General features: G+C 41.9%; 1 protein-coding gene across 1 annotated transcript in view; it reads right to left on the bottom strand.

Annotated features, from left to right (window-relative positions):
• Positions 1-14,390: 14,390 nt before the first annotated feature.
• LOC138299440 (sialic acid synthase-like) overlaps positions 14,391-21,105 on the bottom strand; it is a 104,507-nt gene continuing 97,792 nt past the window's right edge. Inside the window, exon 6 of the mRNA XM_069237684.1 lies at positions 14,391-16,501. Within this exon, the coding sequence (XP_069093785.1) occupies positions 16,292-16,501 (210 nt within the window). The 3' untranslated portion in view covers positions 14,391-16,291. The remainder of the gene's footprint in view (positions 16,502-21,105) is intronic.

Raw genomic sequence — 21,105 nt, 5'->3', positions numbered from 1 at the left:
CTGGAGGGACCCATCCCAGGGACATTAAGGTAAGTTCAGGTAAGTTTTTTTTAAAAATTGTTTGTGGCATAGGGGGGCCTGATTTGTGCCCCCCTACATGCCACTATGCCCAATGACATGGCCATTGGGCAAGGGGGCATGACACCTGTCTTTGCTAAGACAGGAGTCATTTCTATGGGGGTTGGGAGTGAAAAAAAATGGCGCAAATCGGGTTGAGGCGAAAAAATTGCCTCAACCTGACTTGCCCCATTTCTTGACGCCCAAGCCCCATATCCCCCTACGCCGGCGCTGCCTGGTGTATGTCGTTTTTTTTAACGCACACCAGACGGCGCCGGCGGCTAACGCCGGCTAACGTCATTCAATAAATACGGCGCCCGCATGGCACTTCAGAATGGCGTTAGCCGGCGCTAATTTTTTTGACGCAAAACTGCGTTAGCGCAGTTTTGCATCAAAAAGTATAAATATGGGCCAATGTTTTTACAACTTTCTGTGCATGATCGTCAACACTGCAATGTTTTGTGCAAGTATGAACAGATGACCATGTTGCTGCCTTGCAAACATCCAGAAGACGAATGTTTCCAAGTAAAGCCCCTTTGTGCACATTGAATGTGGTTATAATGGCAGCAAGTTGTCTGTTTGTTGTACTTAGAAATGGGCAGATCAAGGTATGTGGAAGCAAAGAATTGGTTAATGTTCTATAAAGTCCTGGTCCTGTCTCTGTAGTAAGTCGGTGCTCACTTGCCTTCTAGTGAATGGGGAGCCCTTTCTATCCTGGTTCAAGAGTTTTGAAAGAAGTCCAATGGACCGACTGAGCTGAAAAGATGATACAACTTTTGGAAGTAATCATGAATATGTGTGTGTGTGTAAGACCACTCTGTCCTTATGTTCCTGAATAAGCAGCTCTTCAACAGCCCTCACCTAGGGTTTGGTAACAATGAGCAAGGAAGTAATGAAAACCAAGAAAGGAACTTTCCAACTTGTAGTCTGTAGTAAACTAGAATATAATGGTTCAAGGTGGACCTATCAGCCTAGTTAGGACAATGTTTGATACCGTGGTGACACGCAGGGAGCTCTGGGTGGCATAACTCTTCTCAACCATCTATGAAGGCTTTAATGACAGAGCTGCGGTGATGACTCTAAAGGGGGAACATTTACAGCAATTAATAAAGGCTTCCATTTTTGCAATATAGATCACTCACATTGTGGGACAGTGTTCTTCTTTAAGAATACGCCTGCACTCTGGAGGTAAGTTGAACCTTTGGACTGAGTGACTCTGAGTCTGATTGGCAAATATGCTCATTAACTAGTTTGGCCAAACTCAGAGCTGGCCGTGAATGTATAGGGTTCTTTTCAGCATCTTAGAATAACAGACATGTCTGGTCCATACTTTTGCACATAAAATCATGGCAGGAGTGAGTTACATCTTTAATACAACCAACAGGGTTAGTGGAAGAGGAGAAAAAGAGTAATTATCCCTGTCACGTTTATCCACGGAGCACTCCCTTGGGATTGGACGAATGAAAACCCTGACCCGAAGGTTAGGCATTTTTTTTGTTTTGAACTGTGGTAAATAGATCTAAGTCTGATCTGCCCTATGGTTGAAGCAGATGTTGAGAACCTTAGGATTGATTTCTCACTAGTGTATGATCGGTCTCTTTAAAAATAGGGGATAAGGAGAGGAGTTTTACTGAGTGGTCCAGCAAAATCCTCCCCAAGTTTATCAAATTCAGAAAATCGAGTGGGTGCGCCTTTCTGCAGGACGACCAAGTCTCGGCTCACCCTTCTCAGGATGCACCAGCCCTCCCCCACACAAGTGGCATGCTTCAGTACTGCGCTGTGTGCCACACTGGGTAAGTACTTCAAAACCCAGCGGACCTCATCCCTAGCTGTGGCAAAAAACAGTCAGGGAGAACAAAAGATCTCCGGGAAAGAGCTCCCTGCAGGGCCCGCTGGGTGAAGCAGAGCCCCGCCCACGAGAAGCACAGTCTAATAAAGCATGTCACTTGTGTTGATGAGGGCTGGTGAATCCTGAAAAGAAAACCCCTAATGACAATACATTTCTGATCCCATTGTCTTGAGCAGAGACTTGGTGGTCCTGCGGAAAGGCACAACGACTTGATTTTCTAAATATGATCGGAGTGTGTCTGCAGGAAAAGCCAGTGACGTCATTTTCTGCGGTTCGGTACCAGTGGCTGTGGTGTTTGGCAGCGCATCGCCAGATGTTTTGTGCAGTATGGTAAGGGACTATGAAGCATGTCTCACCTTTCTTCATGTAGGACATGACTGTCATGTTGTCCATGCCCTCAGGACCAGAAACACTACTTTGAATTCCAACACACCGATGTAAAATAGTTCTTCCACATTGGTTCACTTGCCTTCAACTATGCAATGGGACATATGCTCTCCCCTCCAATAACAGGAAACATCGAGTGAAATGATGTGAAGCTGGGGATCCACAAAGTGGTGTCTATCATGAGATTGAGTGTGTCCCACCATAGCCGCTTGTGCTTGACCTGAGGTGACAAAAGCGTTAGATCCTCCCAATCCCCAGTTGTTGCCACCCACTGGGTAGCCAACATCTTGCAAGGTACACAAATGAAGGCTTGCATGAGGGGGAAACTCTATGCACAATGCCATCAGACATAGCAATGTCATCAACTTTCTCAGTGTCAGAGAGGAATCAGGCTCTGAAATGCCTCTGGGGTTGGAATGCTTGAACAAGAGCTACAATATTACTGACTGTTGAAGCAATATAATGTTGGTATCTCCTGGGAGGGCATATGGGGCTTCTTAACGCTGATACATTCTTTTCTAATAACTCCAATGGGACAATATTTTTGTAATTGAGATTTATGACAATATATTTCGGTCAGACAATATTGAAATGGTTACTTGTAGGTGTGTTTTGCATCTTGAATAACTTTCTGGATTCTCATGCTGGATATTATTCTGCCATTTAGTGTTTGTGTGTGGAATATTTCTTTTTTCATCTTTTTTTTATCTCGTGGGTATCGTTATGCCTCTGACTTTGTGACATCAGACATGCACCATGGAAGCCCCTGTGCAGGTCGCCATCTGCAGATTCTTTTTTTCTTCTCGGTGTTCATGTTTGCTTGGGACTTGTATGTGAACAAGATTTAACTCCTCTATAGTTTGTATGCAAGGTACCTCATTTCTGGGGAGGTGGGAGGGTCACATGCAAATCCATAAAATTCTTCAACTGGAAACTTACACTTATAGGTAAGTAACCTTTTGCAAAATGAATCTTTCCTGGATTCACATGCTGTGCTTTGGTTTTGTAGCAGTATCCTTCTCCTGTTGGAAGTTGGGTTTATGCTAGCAAACAGATGCTTTAATACTTTTTAACCCACTTGCGTTCTTTATCAACTTAATTGGCCACACAATAATGTTTTGTAAAAAGTGTATTGACTACTAGGTAGCTGCCGTACATATATTGTTAATGGAAATGTTCATGCAAAAGGCAATGGCCTTCTCTTTTTCCTTGTGGAGTGTGCTCTAGGTTCCTCTTCTAACTCTATTTCTATCTTTCCCTAACACATCTGGGTTGTTTAGAGTAACCATCGTGCAATGGTACCTTTTGTCACTGGTGCGCCCTTGTTCTCCAATACAAAGGAAACAAGGGGGTTGGTTTAATTTCATGATTTGCTTAGTCCTCTCCAAACAGCACATGACTGACCTACAAATGAGAAGTCTATGGAGAGCCCTTTTTTCATCATTTGTTTCTGTGGAAAAAAATAGCATAGTGATGTTATTGCTATTAAAAAGGCTGTATTTAGTGCCCGCATTTGGTCTTTCTTTATAAGGCATTTCGAAGGGTTTCTTCATTAACTGTGTGAGCACCAAGTTTAGATTACTTTTTGGTGTGGGTGCTGATCTTGTCAGTACTATGTTGTTTGCTCATTATAGGATTCTTTTGAAGACTGGCATACTGTGGAAACATCTACTGTCCAGTGCACTACTGTCCATGAGATCCTCTTTGTTGAGCTAGTAGACAGCTCTCCCACTTTGATGCATAGCATTTCCTAGTATTTGCCCTTCTGGTTTCACTCAGGACATCCATTGTTATCTTTGAGCAGGCCTTAAAAAGGAAGCTCCCTCTGGTTTTGATTGGCCTACGGTTGCTTTGCAGGATTAACATTAAAAAATGTTTACGCTACTCCTAACTAGGTGCAGCACCACTTTTCAGAAATGTGATTATGTTATATTTTGGAGTATAGGCTGCATTAAAAAAATATTACATTTCTGATGAAAAGTGTTGTAAATTCATATACAAAAATAGAGAAACTTAGTTCTGCTCCACATTGACATAAATGTATTAACAGGTTTACTTTGTTTAAAAGTTACTGTAATATGAATGCTAATGAAAGTTTAATGCTGAATTGTAAGTTTGTGTATTGGCTGTTTTATTTTAATGTATTAATGTGATGTTTTAATTTACTTGCATTATCCTAAGTGAGGCCTGTTAGGCCCTCTATTTGTGAATGTGCACAAAATATCTAGTAATTTTGCTAACTTCCAGATTTCATTCTCATGAGTGCTAGCTTAGTGACAGATGTCGATTTTCTTCACACACCGTTAGCCTGGGAAGTCATCCTTGAGGTCGGAACATTTGGGACTGTGGACTGTCAAATTATACAATTATTGAAAACCTACATTGAAAAATACAGATGGATGCTGTTCCCATGAAAACCCTGGGAATCTGCACCCCTGTTTCAGTTTGCGTTGCATGATCGATTTCTATTGGATGTTACCCCTTCAACATCATGTGGACCAATAGACTGACAAATCATCTCGCCCTATCAACTTTGATATACCATTCCCCAGCTGGACTCACGTCAGAAGAAAACCGGAGATGCTGAATCTGCACTTCCTCTTGCAGAATCCCTTTGCCCTTCATTGCTGCCTGCTGAATCCCTTGAGGGGTATTATCCTCTGTGCCCTGGACCCTTTTGAAGTGCCTTGCTGAGACCTGGAGATTTTTCCCCTAACCCCAAGAAGACTCTTGACCAAGCTTCTGAAATGCTGTTGCCTTCCCTTTTTACTTATCTTGTGCCTGCTCTAGTTAGTGACCTGTTGACCGAGGTCACCTTTTTCCAAATTGTTTTTGCCCTTTCTGTCCCTCTGGCTTTTGCCCGCATGTGTTCCACCCAGCACATGCTAATCCCTGATTGGTTAACCACTAGGGTTTTCCTTTGCCCAAACTAGCTGAACCTTGATGCTCTGAATTGCCTTAATGCTTATTAAAACTGAGCAGTGCTTGTTTTCTGTTCACCAGATAATTCTGCTGATGTTTTGTATTGTATTGTATTGGTAGAGTACCAGTTATCCTAATGTTAGTTTGCATGAAGTCATTTCATTTAAGTTTAAGCCTGTAATAAAACCCCTTTACTTTATTTCGGTCTGGAGTTTTCCTTGTGTGGCCATATTGATCATACGGTGTCATTGAGCTGGTTTGAATTTAGATTTGATGATTTGTATTCCACACCCTTAAGACTGCCCCCAGAGAGCCACTGACCTTGTCAGGCGCAGATTCCTGTGAAGAAATAAATGCACTAGTATCCTTTATGTAGCAGGGGTCCCTTTTTTCCACCCTTGAAGTTGCAGCTTTATTTAAAGAGGTTCTCTAGAAGCCTTCCTATCTTGATCAAGAATTCTTAAAAGTATAGGAAGATAATGAGAAGAAAACATGCCTACAACTTTTCTTCCTCTAACTGCACCCTATATTTGTCTGCAGCTCTTTTTTTTAAATCAAAACATTGCTATGTCATCAGGGGATGGAGGCCTCAAATGGTAGCATTCAACATCCTCCAGTGTTGAGGTCTTCCGATTTACCTCAGTGCTCTCAAGATCTCGAAAAACCCCTTGCTCCAATATTTCTTTCTCAGGCATAGTCGGTGTCTGTAGTTCGACGTGTCCCTTCTCATGTCGTTTTTCCTGACTGACTTTTAATGCAATTAAAACCCTTTCAAGGATTTATCAAAATTCCTCTTCGTCTAGAGGATCACATACTAGGCATCTTGATTTTCTTTTGACCTTGGGTACGCTTCGTTCGGCATCAAGGGCTGGTACTTTCTTCCTCTCTGAGGCCGGCATGTCTTGCTGCAACTCCCTCTCCCTCTCTTAGTGGTCCTCAGTATTGACCTTGCATCTGAAGCAGGACCCGTGCAGTTCTTTTTATTCTGCCCTTCCTTCAGTCAGCAAGGGTTTCAGCTTGGAGAGGGTCTTCAGGGTCCTCAAATGCTTCAACTCAGGCCCAATACATTTGCTATGTTACCTTCTACTTTCTAGTTACCATCTACTCTTCCCCCAGCTCACAGAAGTAGAGGTTGCAAGCTGCAGAAGAAAGCCTTATTAAGTATTACTGGTAAGTCGGCAAAAAATAAAATCAGTAATTTTGGAAATAGCAACATCTTGGAAAACACCATTCAGCCTAGCGTTGATAGCAGTAATGCATTCCAGAACGGTATTGACTATCAAATCAACAGAATCACCATTGGCAGGTTTCAGTCAATTAAATGTTTCCCTGATGTACATTCACACCTAGGAACCTGATGGCATCTAATGCCAAGCATAATACAACAATGTGTGGCTGTATTTGCTCAATCTCTAGCCTTCTGGTCAGCAGGAACAAACAAGATTTCCCCCAGTTAAACTACAGCCCAGATACTTTGCCAAACTCATTTAGCAGGGCCATTAGGCAACCGTGGCATCATTAACAGTTACCTTAAGGAGGTATAGCAGAGCTTCCTCCAGTTATAGGGAGACTACATGCCAATCATCCTCGACCTGCATCCCTCAGTGTGGGCGCTGAGCTCCTAAAATACATGGCAGTGTGTCTACACCCAAAGCAAAAATAACAGGTGAAAAAGGACTGCTCGTCTGGTGCCTCTACATTTCGGCACTACTTGTGAAATCACCTTGATGGAGCAAACATGTGCCACTAGCTTACTGTGTAATTGCAGGAATTCAGGGCCTATGCCCGACTATCGTAATATCTCAAGCAAATAAGGCCAGACTAGAGGATCGAAAGCCTTTTTGATATTCAGTTTTCAGCTCCCTGACAATCTGCCCAGTCTTGAACACTAAATAGTGGTTGAAGATTGAGAGACTTATCCCTACCACACATTAATCTAGTTTGATCACAGTGTATTATGCCTTGGGCTACCGGTATCAAATTGGTTGTCCAGAAGTTTCCTAATTTTTTTTTACAATCTAAGGACCTTATTTACAAGAAACTTGACACATCTGGCCTGATGCATCAGTTTTCTTGTGCTGCCCAACGATACCCTAACGACTCCATGGATGTTCTGTATTTATTATACGGAGCTCCAAGGCACACATTTTCACAGATGCATCTGAAATTCTGATGCATGTGTGGCTCTAAACTGATGCATTGCTGGACTAGCATCAAAACAATGATGATACTCCAGCTATGCGAGGCATTTTGTGCGGGACCACATACCTTGCATACATTATACCTGGTGCAGGTATAAGGACACAAGGCTTTAAAAACTGAGGCATTGGGCCTAATGAGTCAGTTTGTAAATCCGGCGCAATGTAAAACACTACTTAGCACAACCCCTGCATCCAAAAAGAAAGTGCAACTGTGGCGTAAAGGCATTGTAAAAATGAGGCCCTAAATTTAATAGCAAAATTGGGCGAAAAGCGCTGACAAGTAGGGGATCTCTACCAGCCTTTGGATGGACTGCAAGCAACATCTCATAGAAATGGGAAGATTTCCCAATGCTTTGGACTTCTCATAAACCTGTAGGAGGTGAGGTAGTAGATGTGTTGCTTAGGTTGAATAAAATTCCACTGGGAGAGCATCCAGAGAGGAATCCTACCCTTATAGCCTCTGTCTATTTCTTTTCAGAAACTAATTTTAGTTCCCATGTACCCTTCAGTGGCAAAACTCAATTGGTTCCGAAGCAGCCATCTGACAAGTGCATGCTTTAGTCACTTGCTTCTGAAGCAGATCTTCCTTCAGCTTGAAAGTGCTCTTCCAGGACTGAACTTCCTTGTATTTCAGGGCAGGCTTCTGGGAACCCTCATATTCCCGTAATCAAGATTTGGAGTGACTTTGATCAGCAAACTGAGTGTAGTATGCGGTTGTAACGCCCATTTTGTGCAGGCAGCATCCGTTTTGAAATCTGAGCTGTCGTCTTGGTACATGTGCATTTTTGATACAGCATTGCTACAAATTCCTTCCAAGGACCCTTGATCATCTGGACATTGCGCTCCTTCCAGTTTCACTTCCCCCAAGGGACTATATAAGTTGTCCCAGGCATCATTGCCTTAATACTCCTCTTAAGCCTTCATTCGTTACCTTCTACTCCACCTACGACTGAAGATTGTCCATTTATACTTAATATGCTGAAACGCCAACCAACTTTGTCATTATCTCAAAGAAGGCACAGGTTACACATCAGACCACATTGTGCCAATTTTATATAACTTTGAGAACAAAATCAAAAAGGCGTATTTTCCAGCCTATATCTCTGCGATGTAATTCTTGTATGACCTGAAAGGAGATTATGATGCAAGTTTGATTTGATGTTTGTTGATGTGCTGATTCAATGGGGCATATTTAAGAGCCGCTACTGCCACCAGAGCGTCACTTTTCATGACGCTCCTGTGGTGCTATGCCCTGAGATGTATTTACAAGGTGACGTTAAGCCACTGTTTGTGGCTTAGCGCCACCTTGTAAATAGGGCCCCTTCACACGTAGCACTTTGTGTGGAAGGGGCATGCAATGGGTGTTGCTGTACCACAGCAACACCCATTACATTTTGACGCTGCTCAAAATTTTCGGGTTTTTGTAAACCTGAGGCAGCACCAACATCTAATGCCACTCTAGAGGTTGCATTAGAGTGGCACAACTAGGAGAAATGCTTTACATTCTCCTCATTTTTTGCTCTTTCTATGTGTGCAGCATTTTGCAGCACACATAGAAAAAGCAACTCACCAGTTAAGATTGTTTTTGTGCAGAAAGGTGTTCCTTCCTGTACAAAAACAATCTCTCCCTCAACGCACTGCAGCAAATTTAGCACCAGTGCAGGGGGGAAACAGGGGTGCGCTGTATTCAATTAAATATGCCACAGCCCTGCATTGTGAAAATGGCGGTGCACTGCGCTGCCAAATTTGGCGCAGCGCATCGCCATTTTCCATTAAATCTGGCCCAATGCATCTTGCAAATGAGGCAAAGTCCAAGGCATCGCACAGGTTGTATTGTCTTTGGTATCATCAGTAAAGTTGCTTCAGATGAAATCCCAATTTTCTGGTTGCAACACAACTTCGAAAATGGAGTACTAAACTTTAATTCAAAAACTGAGGGCAGAAACAAATAATCTTATGTAGACTATACAAGCTGATGCACTGTGAATTTCAGGTACATTATCACAAGTTATTATCTAAACTTCAAGACACAACTTTCCACTTTTTAGATTTCTCCATACTGACAGCTTGATAGATACAGATATAATTTAGTCTACTGTATACAGCAAATGGGTGCAAGTAAGGCATCTGCTTACTTCTACTTTAACAGACGTCTCCTACTAAGTTCCCTACTCAGAATCTGCATCATTGTAAACAATGTATTTTTTTGATATTGAGATTTAAGAAACAGTCACTTCTATATTAATGCAACATTACTGCACCTATCGGGGTCAGTGCTGGGCAGACAGCACAATGTTATTACAGTTTTTCTCATACAGACACACACACACTACATCAGAAATCCTTCTATGTATACCTGAACACGGCTACCTCCTAGGGTCCCACATACATTAATTGTTTGCCTGTCTCATGAAAGGAAAGGTGAACAGGTGAACATGTGAACTAGATCAGAATCATCAGGTTCGATTCTCCTTGCCCCACCTTGCATGGCTGTAAAATCCGACACAGTCATTACCGGCCACAGGCAATGATGGATCACAGGCACTCGATGGATCTTGTTCTCCTGGTGAGCTATAGAAAGGACTGACTCGGTGAGGGAGTCCAATTCTTCTTGGCCTTCCCCTCGCTCTTTTCCTTTCCCAAACCATTCTCTCCTATTCACCTAACAATTATTTCCCTAAACAAAGAATGACTCTACCACTAACTATACAACTCCCAGGTGTGCCAGATACCAGCTATGGTCATGGCTGCAACGGGGAAGACTCTACAGAGCATCTACTCTGGCTAACTGAAGCTAGTTCATGTGTGAGAGATGTCCTCTGTTACCTCTGGGAGGATTCTAAAGAGCATTTACCATGGCTTCATGTCTCTTTGTGGTACCCCTTAGTTACTCCTCTGTGGGCTCTATACCTGCCTTACCACCTGGATAGCTCTATGGAGTGTATTCCTCTGGATTGGTTCTTCCTCACACCAGGGAATCCTGCCAAGCAAATACGGTTGAGGATAAAAGCTTGAATGTGACTTATAAGGGTTGGGCAGTAGACCATAGTATCTCTAAAAATGCCTTACCATGTTTGTCTCCCTCCATCAAAAGTTTTGGTTTTTCTTTTTTGCGTGCCTGCATCGTCAATCATCAACATGGGCCCTGTTTGCATGTAACTAGACTACACATGTAGATTGTAACTCCACAGCTTCTGGGTGGTCTATATACAACTGCCATGGCAATCCACACCTAGTGCTTTTTTGTGGGTTGTTCATCTGTTGCTTATGGGTGGACTTTTCAGATTATTTATCATCAATGTTTGCAATAGTAAATGAGCTCTGTGTTATATATAAGTTGGCACAATTTATGTTTCACACGCTGGTATTAACCAAGTCATCATAGTGGAACTCAGGCATGTTGGCATGATTTATCTTTCACGAGCTGGCGTTAAGCAAGTCATCATGGTGGAACTCTGGCACGGTTTGGTTCCGTATAGAATGTGAAGATTCAAAATGGATGTGATGGGTGCCAAAGGCTGGTATGTCCTAACTTCTACTTTTAACCTAAATAAAGAAGTCAAATTAGTTTACCTCTCTACGCGGTCCTCCTTCAGGGGAAGTCTACTAAATTGACACTCGGGCCCTTATGGGGGACTCAAAAGAACATTAAGCATAGCTGCATTAGTCATGTGCATGTCAGGGTTACTACATCATCACCCACTGGTGGACTATGTAGATCATCTGCCAATTCTGCCTCAATCCAGTGCGTGTTCTCTGGCTGCTGCCCTGTTGATCATGGGCTGACGATTGGCTGCTTGTATCCTATCCATTCTAGGGATTGCTCTATGTGGGTATACGTCAAATAACTTTTACGTTTGCTGTATGTAATTACTCCGCTGCCACTTAAACACAGCCAAAGAACAAAATCTTTACCTTCTCTAGAATGTTAAGCAAATCTACCCGGTCAGCAATTTCCTACTGTACTTCATTCTACTAAACGCACAAGCGCACGGATACCAGGAGTGCACTCCTCTACTCACCACGCTTGACACAGACACTTCTCACATCGGCTGCATTCATAGCCCACACCTTTTTAACCAGACATAAAATGGATGTAAAGTGCACGAAGTCGAACCCTCACACCTCTTTCCTCCACTACTTGCGACAAGTGCACCACTCTAGTAGATGACACACAACACCCAAAACACTACCCACCTAAGCCACCCTGCAATGAATCGCCAATTAAAAAAAACTGTAGCCTGCTACCCGCAGGACAATGTGCTTCTATGTCTCGCCAGGGATATAAAGCACTATATAAAAGTGGAAGTCATTACAACTCGTTTTTTTTCCTTAATGCAGTCGAATTAAGGCAGAAAAATGCATGCATCCCAAAAGAACATTTCATGAATAAAAGAGAAATTTGGAACCTTAAAGAAAAGGATAATGTTACCTTAAAATTAAATTAGCAAAGAGGCCTCAACTCTCGTGTAAAGTCTCCAAGATCGTTGCTGTACATGTGGAGTGATGTGACCTTACCTCCGCTGTGCATGCATCTGTCACGTTGTGCAGTGCCCAACAGTCCAGTGCAAAGCAACTTTATTGAGCTCTACATAATTTTCGGCTTTTGGCTGTCACAATGGTTGCATAAAAAATGGTTTGCAGAGGACTAAAATCACTGTATTCTCAAACGTATGTAATTAATGTTAGGCAAACATTCCTGCAATTGTAAGCTTTAATCTGTTTCACAAAGTTATTACATAAACGCATATATTTAACTTGTAAACAAACATTTTATTCAGTCACATGTGTAGAAAAAAAATCACAATTTTGCTGAGATAGACGACATTAATAGTCCGTTCTGAATCTATTTTACTGAACTCGAGCACTAATCTCTGCTACAAATCATTTCATTGTACACGGCATCGGTTAACTGGAAATTTAAGATGGGGCCTTTCTATAAAGATCAGTGCAGATGCTTCTGTCAATGCTAGTTTGGCGAAATACATTAATAAAAGAATGATCCAAGAGTTGCATTAAAGGTTCTTGTCCAAGCACACGAACGGGAATGTGTGATCATGTGTATTTTTACCTTTCCATTCCGACAAAGCCATCTACATATAAGGTCCAAATCTGAAACTATTTTTTGCAACACGTTTCCACGGTTACCGAAGTAACAGAGTCTTTTTGTGGTCAAGTTCTGGTTTCATTAACCCCCATTATCAAAGTATTCACCAAGTACGAAAGTGAACAGGCTATGAACGCCTCAAAGGGTCCAACGGAAACCTCTTTGAAGATGTAGGCTTCGGCAACCGTACTACGAGATGGCCAGGCACAATGCCAAATTTTGCTTGGCCGTGCATGTCTTTTTCACCATCCAGATTCAGAGGGAGTCACTAAATATAATTCTTACCAATGTTTTAACATTTTTGACACGGGTGCAATACAGTTACCAACACGTGAAACTACCGTCAAGTGCAGGCGTCGAAAATGTAGTGACAGGAAACATTGTGTGGCACAAACTGCAAACAGTACACAAAATCACTCGTGCGACAACATGAACAAGGGCGAGAGCCTAGAAACCTTACTACCCTTCGGAAACTTGACTTGACATGTTGCTGGTCACAACACGTTCTAAATTAAAAAAATATTAATAATGAGGATGATAAACAGAAGCATCCGTGCTGACCACACTTAGTGCCATAGTCAACTTTTTGAGAGTTAATCTGTCATAGGCTTGTCATTCCAGTGGCATCTGAACCAACAGATATTAGCAGGGCTCATGCCAAGAGACAATTCACTAACCCTAGTCTCCATCCCATGCACTTGCAAAACAGAAAACACAGGAAGAGATGTGGCCCAAAGAAGAGAAATTCCTTACTGCATCTATGTTCTTGGCAATAGACATTCACATTTTATTATTTTTTCGATTCCTTGTACTTGGCATCTTGGAAGGGAACATGACATTGGAAAATAAGGTGACGTATGCCCCCTAATCAAAGCACACTACACATCATAATGTCCTCTGGGTGGGAAAAGCACAGCTGTACTTTACTCCGAGCAGCGATGACAAATGAGTACTGCTGATGAGAAGCAATGTACATAGACACAAATATAAATAAATATATGTATATCCATTATTTGTAACATTTCAGTTAGACACAAGAGGACTTTATAAAAGTTTTAAAGGCAATACAGGTTCCTCACATAACCACCAGTATATTTACAGCATGCATACTTTTTAAGAACAAGCCATTTTTGTGCGTTCCAATTTAATGCAACAAGCAGTTACCTGGAATGGAAGGTGATGACAGAGTAGTAATTTGCCTCAAGCGCTACGTAGGATAGTAAGTGGGAATTTGGCAAGCGACGCCACATTAAAAACTAGTGGATAGCAAAGGTTTCCATCTCCCCACTATAATGGTGCCATTTGTGACAATTACTTTTTCAGACATATCGATAGCAAATGGAATGAAACTGCCAATTTCACTTCCACCACCTCATCTCTGGCAATTGCCACTATGCATAGATTTACTCAAGCAAGCTACAGCTGAAATGATCATGGATGGACAACGGCTAATCTTTTATGCAGAACTGATCAATGAAGTGAGATCGCCTGGTAGTAGATGTTACTATTACACCACTCAAACATTCGGATTCTATAAATCACCAAGCAGTCCAGTTGGCTATTCTGCCATGCTTATGCAAGATTATACAAGCTGCCCAAAATACACTACGGCAGAGGTAGATTTATTAAATGCGAGGCTGACAGCAGCTTTACTAACTGCCTCTACAGAATGGGGTTTTGCAACAGAGAAATAAGATGTGCACTGGGAAAGAGTCTCGTGTTTATACACACCATTAATGCTCTATTGCAAAATAGATGGATAACTGGGAAGGAGCATCTTCCACCTCAATATATGAGAATTGATTTTCAAATGGGATGATTCGGCACAATTAGGCCACTCATGATATGGTTGTTTGACTTTCCAGGCTTTGTGATTTTTTTTTTTTAAATCTGCAAAATACCAGTTGGCATCTGACCTGCAATTCCCAGTACAACTTAGGGAACATGAAAAGCTGTATTGTAAACCTTATAAATTACATCCCTTCCACATTCAAAGGGTTTTGGTTATGTTTGCAGATCGCAATCGGTTACGCACCACGAGTGGGATGGGACTACCCTGTGAATTCCAATTATACAAGAGCACATTGAATTCCATTAAAAAGAATAAAGACTATTCAAAATTAAAAATTACAAGTGTTTCAATACATCTCAAGAGACCAAACAAAATGCATTCCTTTCCCCCAAAAAAGCCAGCTTTCCAAGTCAATAAGAAGTATTGACGACTGGAGACGCACATATCATAAGGTGGTTTCATTACTTTTCTCAGTTCCTTCACCACTTGCCGGTTAAAATGTGCAAGGTAAATTGGGCACTCAGTTTAGACCCATGACCTGCAAACACATATTCGAAAATGTTAAACTTTTATCCAGTAACGTTTTCTAAACAGGTTAGGGCAGCAGTCATGATTTGTTTAGAACAAGGTTTGTCACTAACTTCATCGGAACATAATTACAACTATAATATGATTTGCATATATTTTTCGAGGTGGTACTTTGTGGCATTACCTGTTGGGAAAAGTTTTCTTGTGGTTCACTAGAAATATATCACCTACAGATCAGAAAGGCTCCGTGAAATTCTTTGTTTTAGCTAAAATGTCATTTAATGGTATTCTACGTAGCATTCTCTTTCTAGTGCAATTTTGGAAATTTGAAGGAAGAGGCTACAATGAAAGGTGTATCCTGCAATAAGTGCTATTTGCTCATACGGTACACTGCTTATTGGGCAGTTTACCAAAGGCACCCAGATGAGGAATTGACAACTTTATATTGTTCACTTCACCAAGCGTGACTGATATCTTTGTTTTATTAGTCAGAAATACGCAACCAAGTAAGTACTCATAATGGTGGCTTCCTTGAACACGAAACCGAACTGAAGATCTGGAGCATCAATAGCACGATGTACTAGTAAACCAAGCAGCTGAAAAAAATATTCACTTGATGAAATGGTTTTAATCAGGACAAAGTCAATTTTTATGCTTTGGCACTGCAACTGAACTGCATGGCATGATTACTTCCATCAGAAACAGAGGCTCCGAAAGGATTTCTTGATATTAAACTGTGGAGCATGTCTTGATCAATTTCTCACACTAAGCCATGGTGGCCTGCATGACAGTATACTACCTGGAACTTGATGACAAATTAAGTGGGCTTGAAATTAAACCGTTTACAACACCTAGAAACAATAGCTAGAATCCTTCAAATACAGCTAATACGATATCAAAAACTGGGATGCAGCACACAAAAGAAAAATTAAACAAACTCTAGCTAAACAACTCTTTATAGTAGCTTGCATGAGGGGAAAGTTTCTGAAAGAATCACTTGAACATCCAATAAACTAACCACTCACAAAATTAAAACTTCTAAATAAAGATTACAGTTAAATCCATACAGAATAATGTGCTTAACGATACTTTTTGGAGTTTCGCTCCAGAGAAGCAAGCAAACTAGTTTTGAGGCACCAAGAGAGAAGGTGCATCACAGCGTATCCATCAGCTGCTTCCAACAACACCCGCTTAAATTTTCCAAAAATGCAGATCTGCAGACTTTGGCATGTCTGCTAATTATGTTTCTGCATTCCAAGACGAAAAACTGGGAAGCAAGACTACTTCCTTTCTGCTAAAAGACTGCCACCCTAAACAGATAGCAAAGCCCTCCCAACAAACCCGCACCTGTGCAGTATCACAGACGTACATACAGCACGTTTCAATACCGTACTGTACAGTACATTGGAGAAAGGTTTCAAAATGCATGCAGCCATGCTTCAATTTCTTTAACACTTTGTCTTTGTATTGTAGCTTTCTATTGCTTCCTCTGTGACAGTTTCATCCTCCGCAATCTCTCGCTTCACCATCTTGCCCTCCAAGTTAAAAATCTCTTCTGGGGGAAATCCGTGCGGTTCGGCCACCTTCACAGTCAGCATCTTCAAAGTCAGCACAGTGCCTGCAGGGATGGGCACCTTTGCTACCACAGACTTGCCCAACTACGGGTATTGGGAAAAAAAAATGCAAGAAGATTCATCCAGCAGCAGAACACCATTCTCAGAATAAACAGCCGGTTACAGTATATATGAACCAGATTTTAAAAAAGAAAACTGAGCTATGCTTCAGGGAGTGGCTGCAACAAGTCCCAAATTCACACAATTTAAACATGCAATTTCCTTCTCGAGTTAAAACTGAAAGCAGTACAAGACTGAATGAGTCAAAGTTCGTAACTCACACTATGTAGCCACCAGAAAAGGGTTGATGTTATATGTAGGAAAAAACATTTCATTCTGCTACAGTGCTCCTAAATAGTCCATGCAGTGTAGAGAAAAATAGTCCTATATAACCAGTCCTTTATCACTAACAAAAAGCAGAAAATTAGCAAATTGAAAATGGCCCAATTTTATTTTTCATTTTAAGAAAAAGCCTATTAATCAGTGCATTATCAAAAAAGTGACTAGAATTCTCTTTCGTAAAATGTGTTATAAAAAGGGGAAAAAAGGAAATTAAGGGCAATGTTAACAGGTAGGCAGCCATAGAATTGAGGGTAAAAGCAGTTCGTTTTTACGGAAACAAGAAAATCCTGGGTGCAAGGGAAAAAAAAACTGTCCACTTTCTTGTCTGGGGTAGTGGGACAGTTACTTAGGAATTTGATGAGGACTTCCCTGAAAAGAGAGCTAGATGACAAGAAAGGAAAATGTTACTTACCCAGTAGACATCTCTTTGCGGCATGTAGCGCTGTAGATTCACATGCTTTGCATAAGTCCGCCATCTAGTGTTGGGTCTGGAGAGTTACAAGTTGTTTTTCTTTGAAGACGCTTTTCGAGTCACAGGATTGAGTAACTCCTCCTCTCGGTGGTATTGCCATGGGCATGGAGTCCTTTGCTAGATTGTTTTCCTGCAGGCGGTTGAGGAAAGGAGTGTACAGAGAGTAAAGAGAAAGATGTGCATGCAATGTATTTACATATGTACAGTATTTATATGCTAATGTAACTGTAATGGCTAGAGGCACCTGGGGAGGATGCATGTGAATCTACAGCAATACATGCCACAAACAGATGTCTACTGGGTAAGTAACATTTTCTGTTCAATAGCATGTGCGGCTGTAGAACCACTACCTCTGCAAAGACTGTAAAAGCAGTCCCTCCATATAAGCGGTGGCTAGACTGTAGGAGTTGCTGTTGACTGAAAAAGTGTTCTAAGCACTGCCTAGCCCAAAATGGCTTTTTGGCGTGCTAATACGTCTACACAACAGTGTTTAGTAAATGTATGTGGTGTAGACCACTTAAAAGCTTTCCATAATATCAGACATGGGGATATTACCTAGAAAAGCCATAAAAGCACCCTTCTTTCTAGTGGAGTGTGCCTTGGTAGTAATAGGTAACTGCCGCCGAAACACCCTTTACCACGAGGGCCGAACCACGCGCTGCGCTTACTACGCGGTCATTACATCAGATGCATCTTTACCACGCATGTTGTTACAACGACATGCCTTAGGGAAAGCAGCATTGGACTTTGAAGTCCAATGCTTTCCCTACTGTTGCGTAGACTGGAGTTGGAATAGTAAATTATTCCACTCCAAAGTCCAGCACTTTCCCTAAGGCATGCTGCTGCAATGATATCCGTGGTAAAGGAATGCATAGTAAAGACGCATCCAATTTAATGACTGCGGAGTAACGGCATGCGTTCTCAGACATATACCACTACAGTTTGGCTTTAGCATAGCCAGTTTGAGTACATTTGATTATCCATCTGGATATACCATTTTGTGATACTGGATTACCGCTATGAGGTATTGAAAATGCTACAATTTTTTAAATTTTTTTTTTAGATTTTCTAAACTCTTTGTCAATATAATACATGAGAGCCCTATTAACATCTAGTGTGTGAAGAACTCTTTCTGCTACGGAGTCTGGTTGTGGAAAGAAGACTGGTAATTCAATAGACTTGTTGGTACAGAATTGTGAGACTACTTTTGAAAGGAATTTAGGGTTTGTGCGAAGAACTACTGTTTCCCTGTGTATATGGAAGAATGGGTCCTCTAAAGTTAAAACCTGGAGCTCGCTTACAAGCCTTAGGGAAGTGATAGCCACTTTCCATGAAAGGAACTGTAACTGGCATGAATGCACTGGCTCAATAGGTGGACCCATGAGCTTAGTAAGAACAACATTAAGATTCCGGGATGATGCTAGAGGTACCCTGGGTGGAATAACTCTTTTAAGGCCTTCCATAAAAGCCTTAATCACTGGTATTCTAAATAGAGGTGTGTGTTGTTTTGGCGATATGCAGCTACAGCGCCTAAATGGAGGCGAATAGATGATAATGCTAATTTTGCTTTCTGCAAATGTAGCAAATAATATTTTGAACTGAAGCTTTGAGTGGGTGAAGTGTTTAGGTTGATAGTAGCATACAAAATGTTTGCATTGTGCAGCATAATACTGCCTGGTTGCAGGTTTACTTGCTTCTCTCGGAATGCCCATACATTCTGGCAGTAGTTTTAAGTAACTAAACTCTATGATTTCAGGAGCCATATTGCAAGGTTGAGAGATTCTGGGTCTAGATGCCTTATCTGTCCTCGAGTCTGAGTGAGAAAGCCCATTGGGGAGCTTCTCATGTGAAATTAGTAATAGATCCAGAAGTGTTGTGAACCTAGGTTGACGTGCCATGTGGGGGCTACAAGGAAAAGGGTGAGAGAGGTTTGCCTCAATTTGCGAACTAGAGATGGGAGGAGTGAGAGAGGTGGAAATGCATAAGCAAATATCCCTGACCAATTCATCAGAGCATCGCCCTTGGACTTAGGGTGTGGGTATCTGGATGCAAAGTTTTGGCATCTTGTATTTTCTGTGGTGGCAAAGAGGTTTATTTGAGGTGTTCCCCAATTTAGAAAATACTGTAGAAGGACTTGTGGGTGGAGTTCTCATTTGTGGACTTGTTGCTGCATCCTTCAGGACAGATCTGCAAATTGGTTGTCCGTGCCTGGGAAATACTGTGCCACAGAGTGAATGTGGTGGTGAATTGCCCTTTTCCATATTGCTTGAACAAGATGTGGCAGTTGAGATGAATGTGTCCCCCTCCCTCTTTTTGCAGATGATATATGGCTTTCATGATGTCTGTACGGAATAGAACCACTTTGTACAAAAGTCGTGGAAGAAGAGCCTTCAGTACTAGGAAGACTGCTTGAAGCTCAAGGTAATTGATAAGTAAAGAATGATGACTGGGATCCCATAGTCCTTGTATTGTGAGGTTGTGGAGGTGAGCTCCCCAACCCGTCTGTGATGCGCCTGTAGTTAGAATGATCTGAGGCACAGGGTCTAAAATGGGCTGCCCCTTAGACAGGTTGGTGGAATGTCACCATTGCAGAGAGTGGTGAGTCTGGTGGCCCAACAACACTAGATCTTCCAGATGACCCTGTGATTGAGACCACTGACGAGACAGACAATGCTGTAGGGGTCGCATGTGCAGTCCGGCATGAGGTACGATGGCTATGCAAGACACCATCATTCCTAATAGTCGCATCACAGTCTTCACTGTGTAAGTGCGGTCCTGCAGTAACTGGGAAATTAAGTTTGAAAAGTCAGAATCCGAGTTGGACCTGGATAGGCTAACCCTAACTGCACACTGAACACTGTTCCTAGATAAGGCTGTATCTGCAAAGGTTGGAGATGGGATTTTAGATAGTTCATGATGAATCCCAGAGTCTGAAGGAGACCCACTGTTAAAGGAGTGTGAAGCTGACAGAGTTGTAACATAATGGGTTTGAGGAACCAATCTTCCAAGTAAGGGAAGACATGAATGTGTTGACATCTGAGGTAAGTGGCAACTACTGCTAGACACTTTGGGAAGACCCTGGGAGTGGTTGTGAAAGGTAAAACCTTGAACTGGTAATGCTGTCCTGCAATTACGAATCAGATAGTTGCAGTGTGCTGGGTGAATGGGAATATGAAAGTAGGGATCTTTTAGATGGAACACTGTGATAAAGTCGCCTTGCTGTAACAGTGGCATGATATCTTGGAGAGTGACCAAATGGAAATGCTCTGAAAGAATGTACAGATTTAATGGTCTGAGATCTAGGATTGGCTTGAGTGATATATATACTCCTGATCCTTGATGTGACAAGGGGACTGGTTCTGTATCCCCTTAGAGAAGGGGGGAATAAACCTCTTCATTGAGAAGAGTAAGGTGTTCTTGTGAGAATTTGTGAGTTCAACAGGCAATGTTTGGTGGATTGGAAGTAAGCTCCAGACAATAACCATGTTGGATAATTGAGAGAACCCACTAGTTTGTGGTGGTATCGGACCTTTGTGGATAAAAGTCTTTCAGTCTTCCTCTTACTGGAGAAGTGTGAGGTGATGGAAGCTGTAGGTAGTCACTGACTGGCAGTGGAGGCAGATCCTCTGGCGGTAGATGCCTTATCTCTGCCTTTGTTATTAGTGCCTCTCTAGGATACCCTAAAAGAACCTTTGTTATAAAAGTGGGTGGCTTGTCTGCATTTGAGAGGTGGAAGGCTCTGTAGACAATGACTTGAAGTCTCCCCTGAATGGTGGCTGATGAAAATTACCACAATGTGTAGCATTTAGTAGTGTGCTCATTGCTTTAGCTGTTT

Source organism: Pleurodeles waltl, chromosome 1_2, assembly GCF_031143425.1.
Source record: "Pleurodeles waltl isolate 20211129_DDA chromosome 1_2, aPleWal1.hap1.20221129, whole genome shotgun sequence".
NCBI lineage: Eukaryota > Metazoa > Chordata > Amphibia > Caudata > Salamandridae > Pleurodeles > Pleurodeles waltl.
This window is presented reverse-complemented; position numbering and strand designations above follow the sequence as displayed.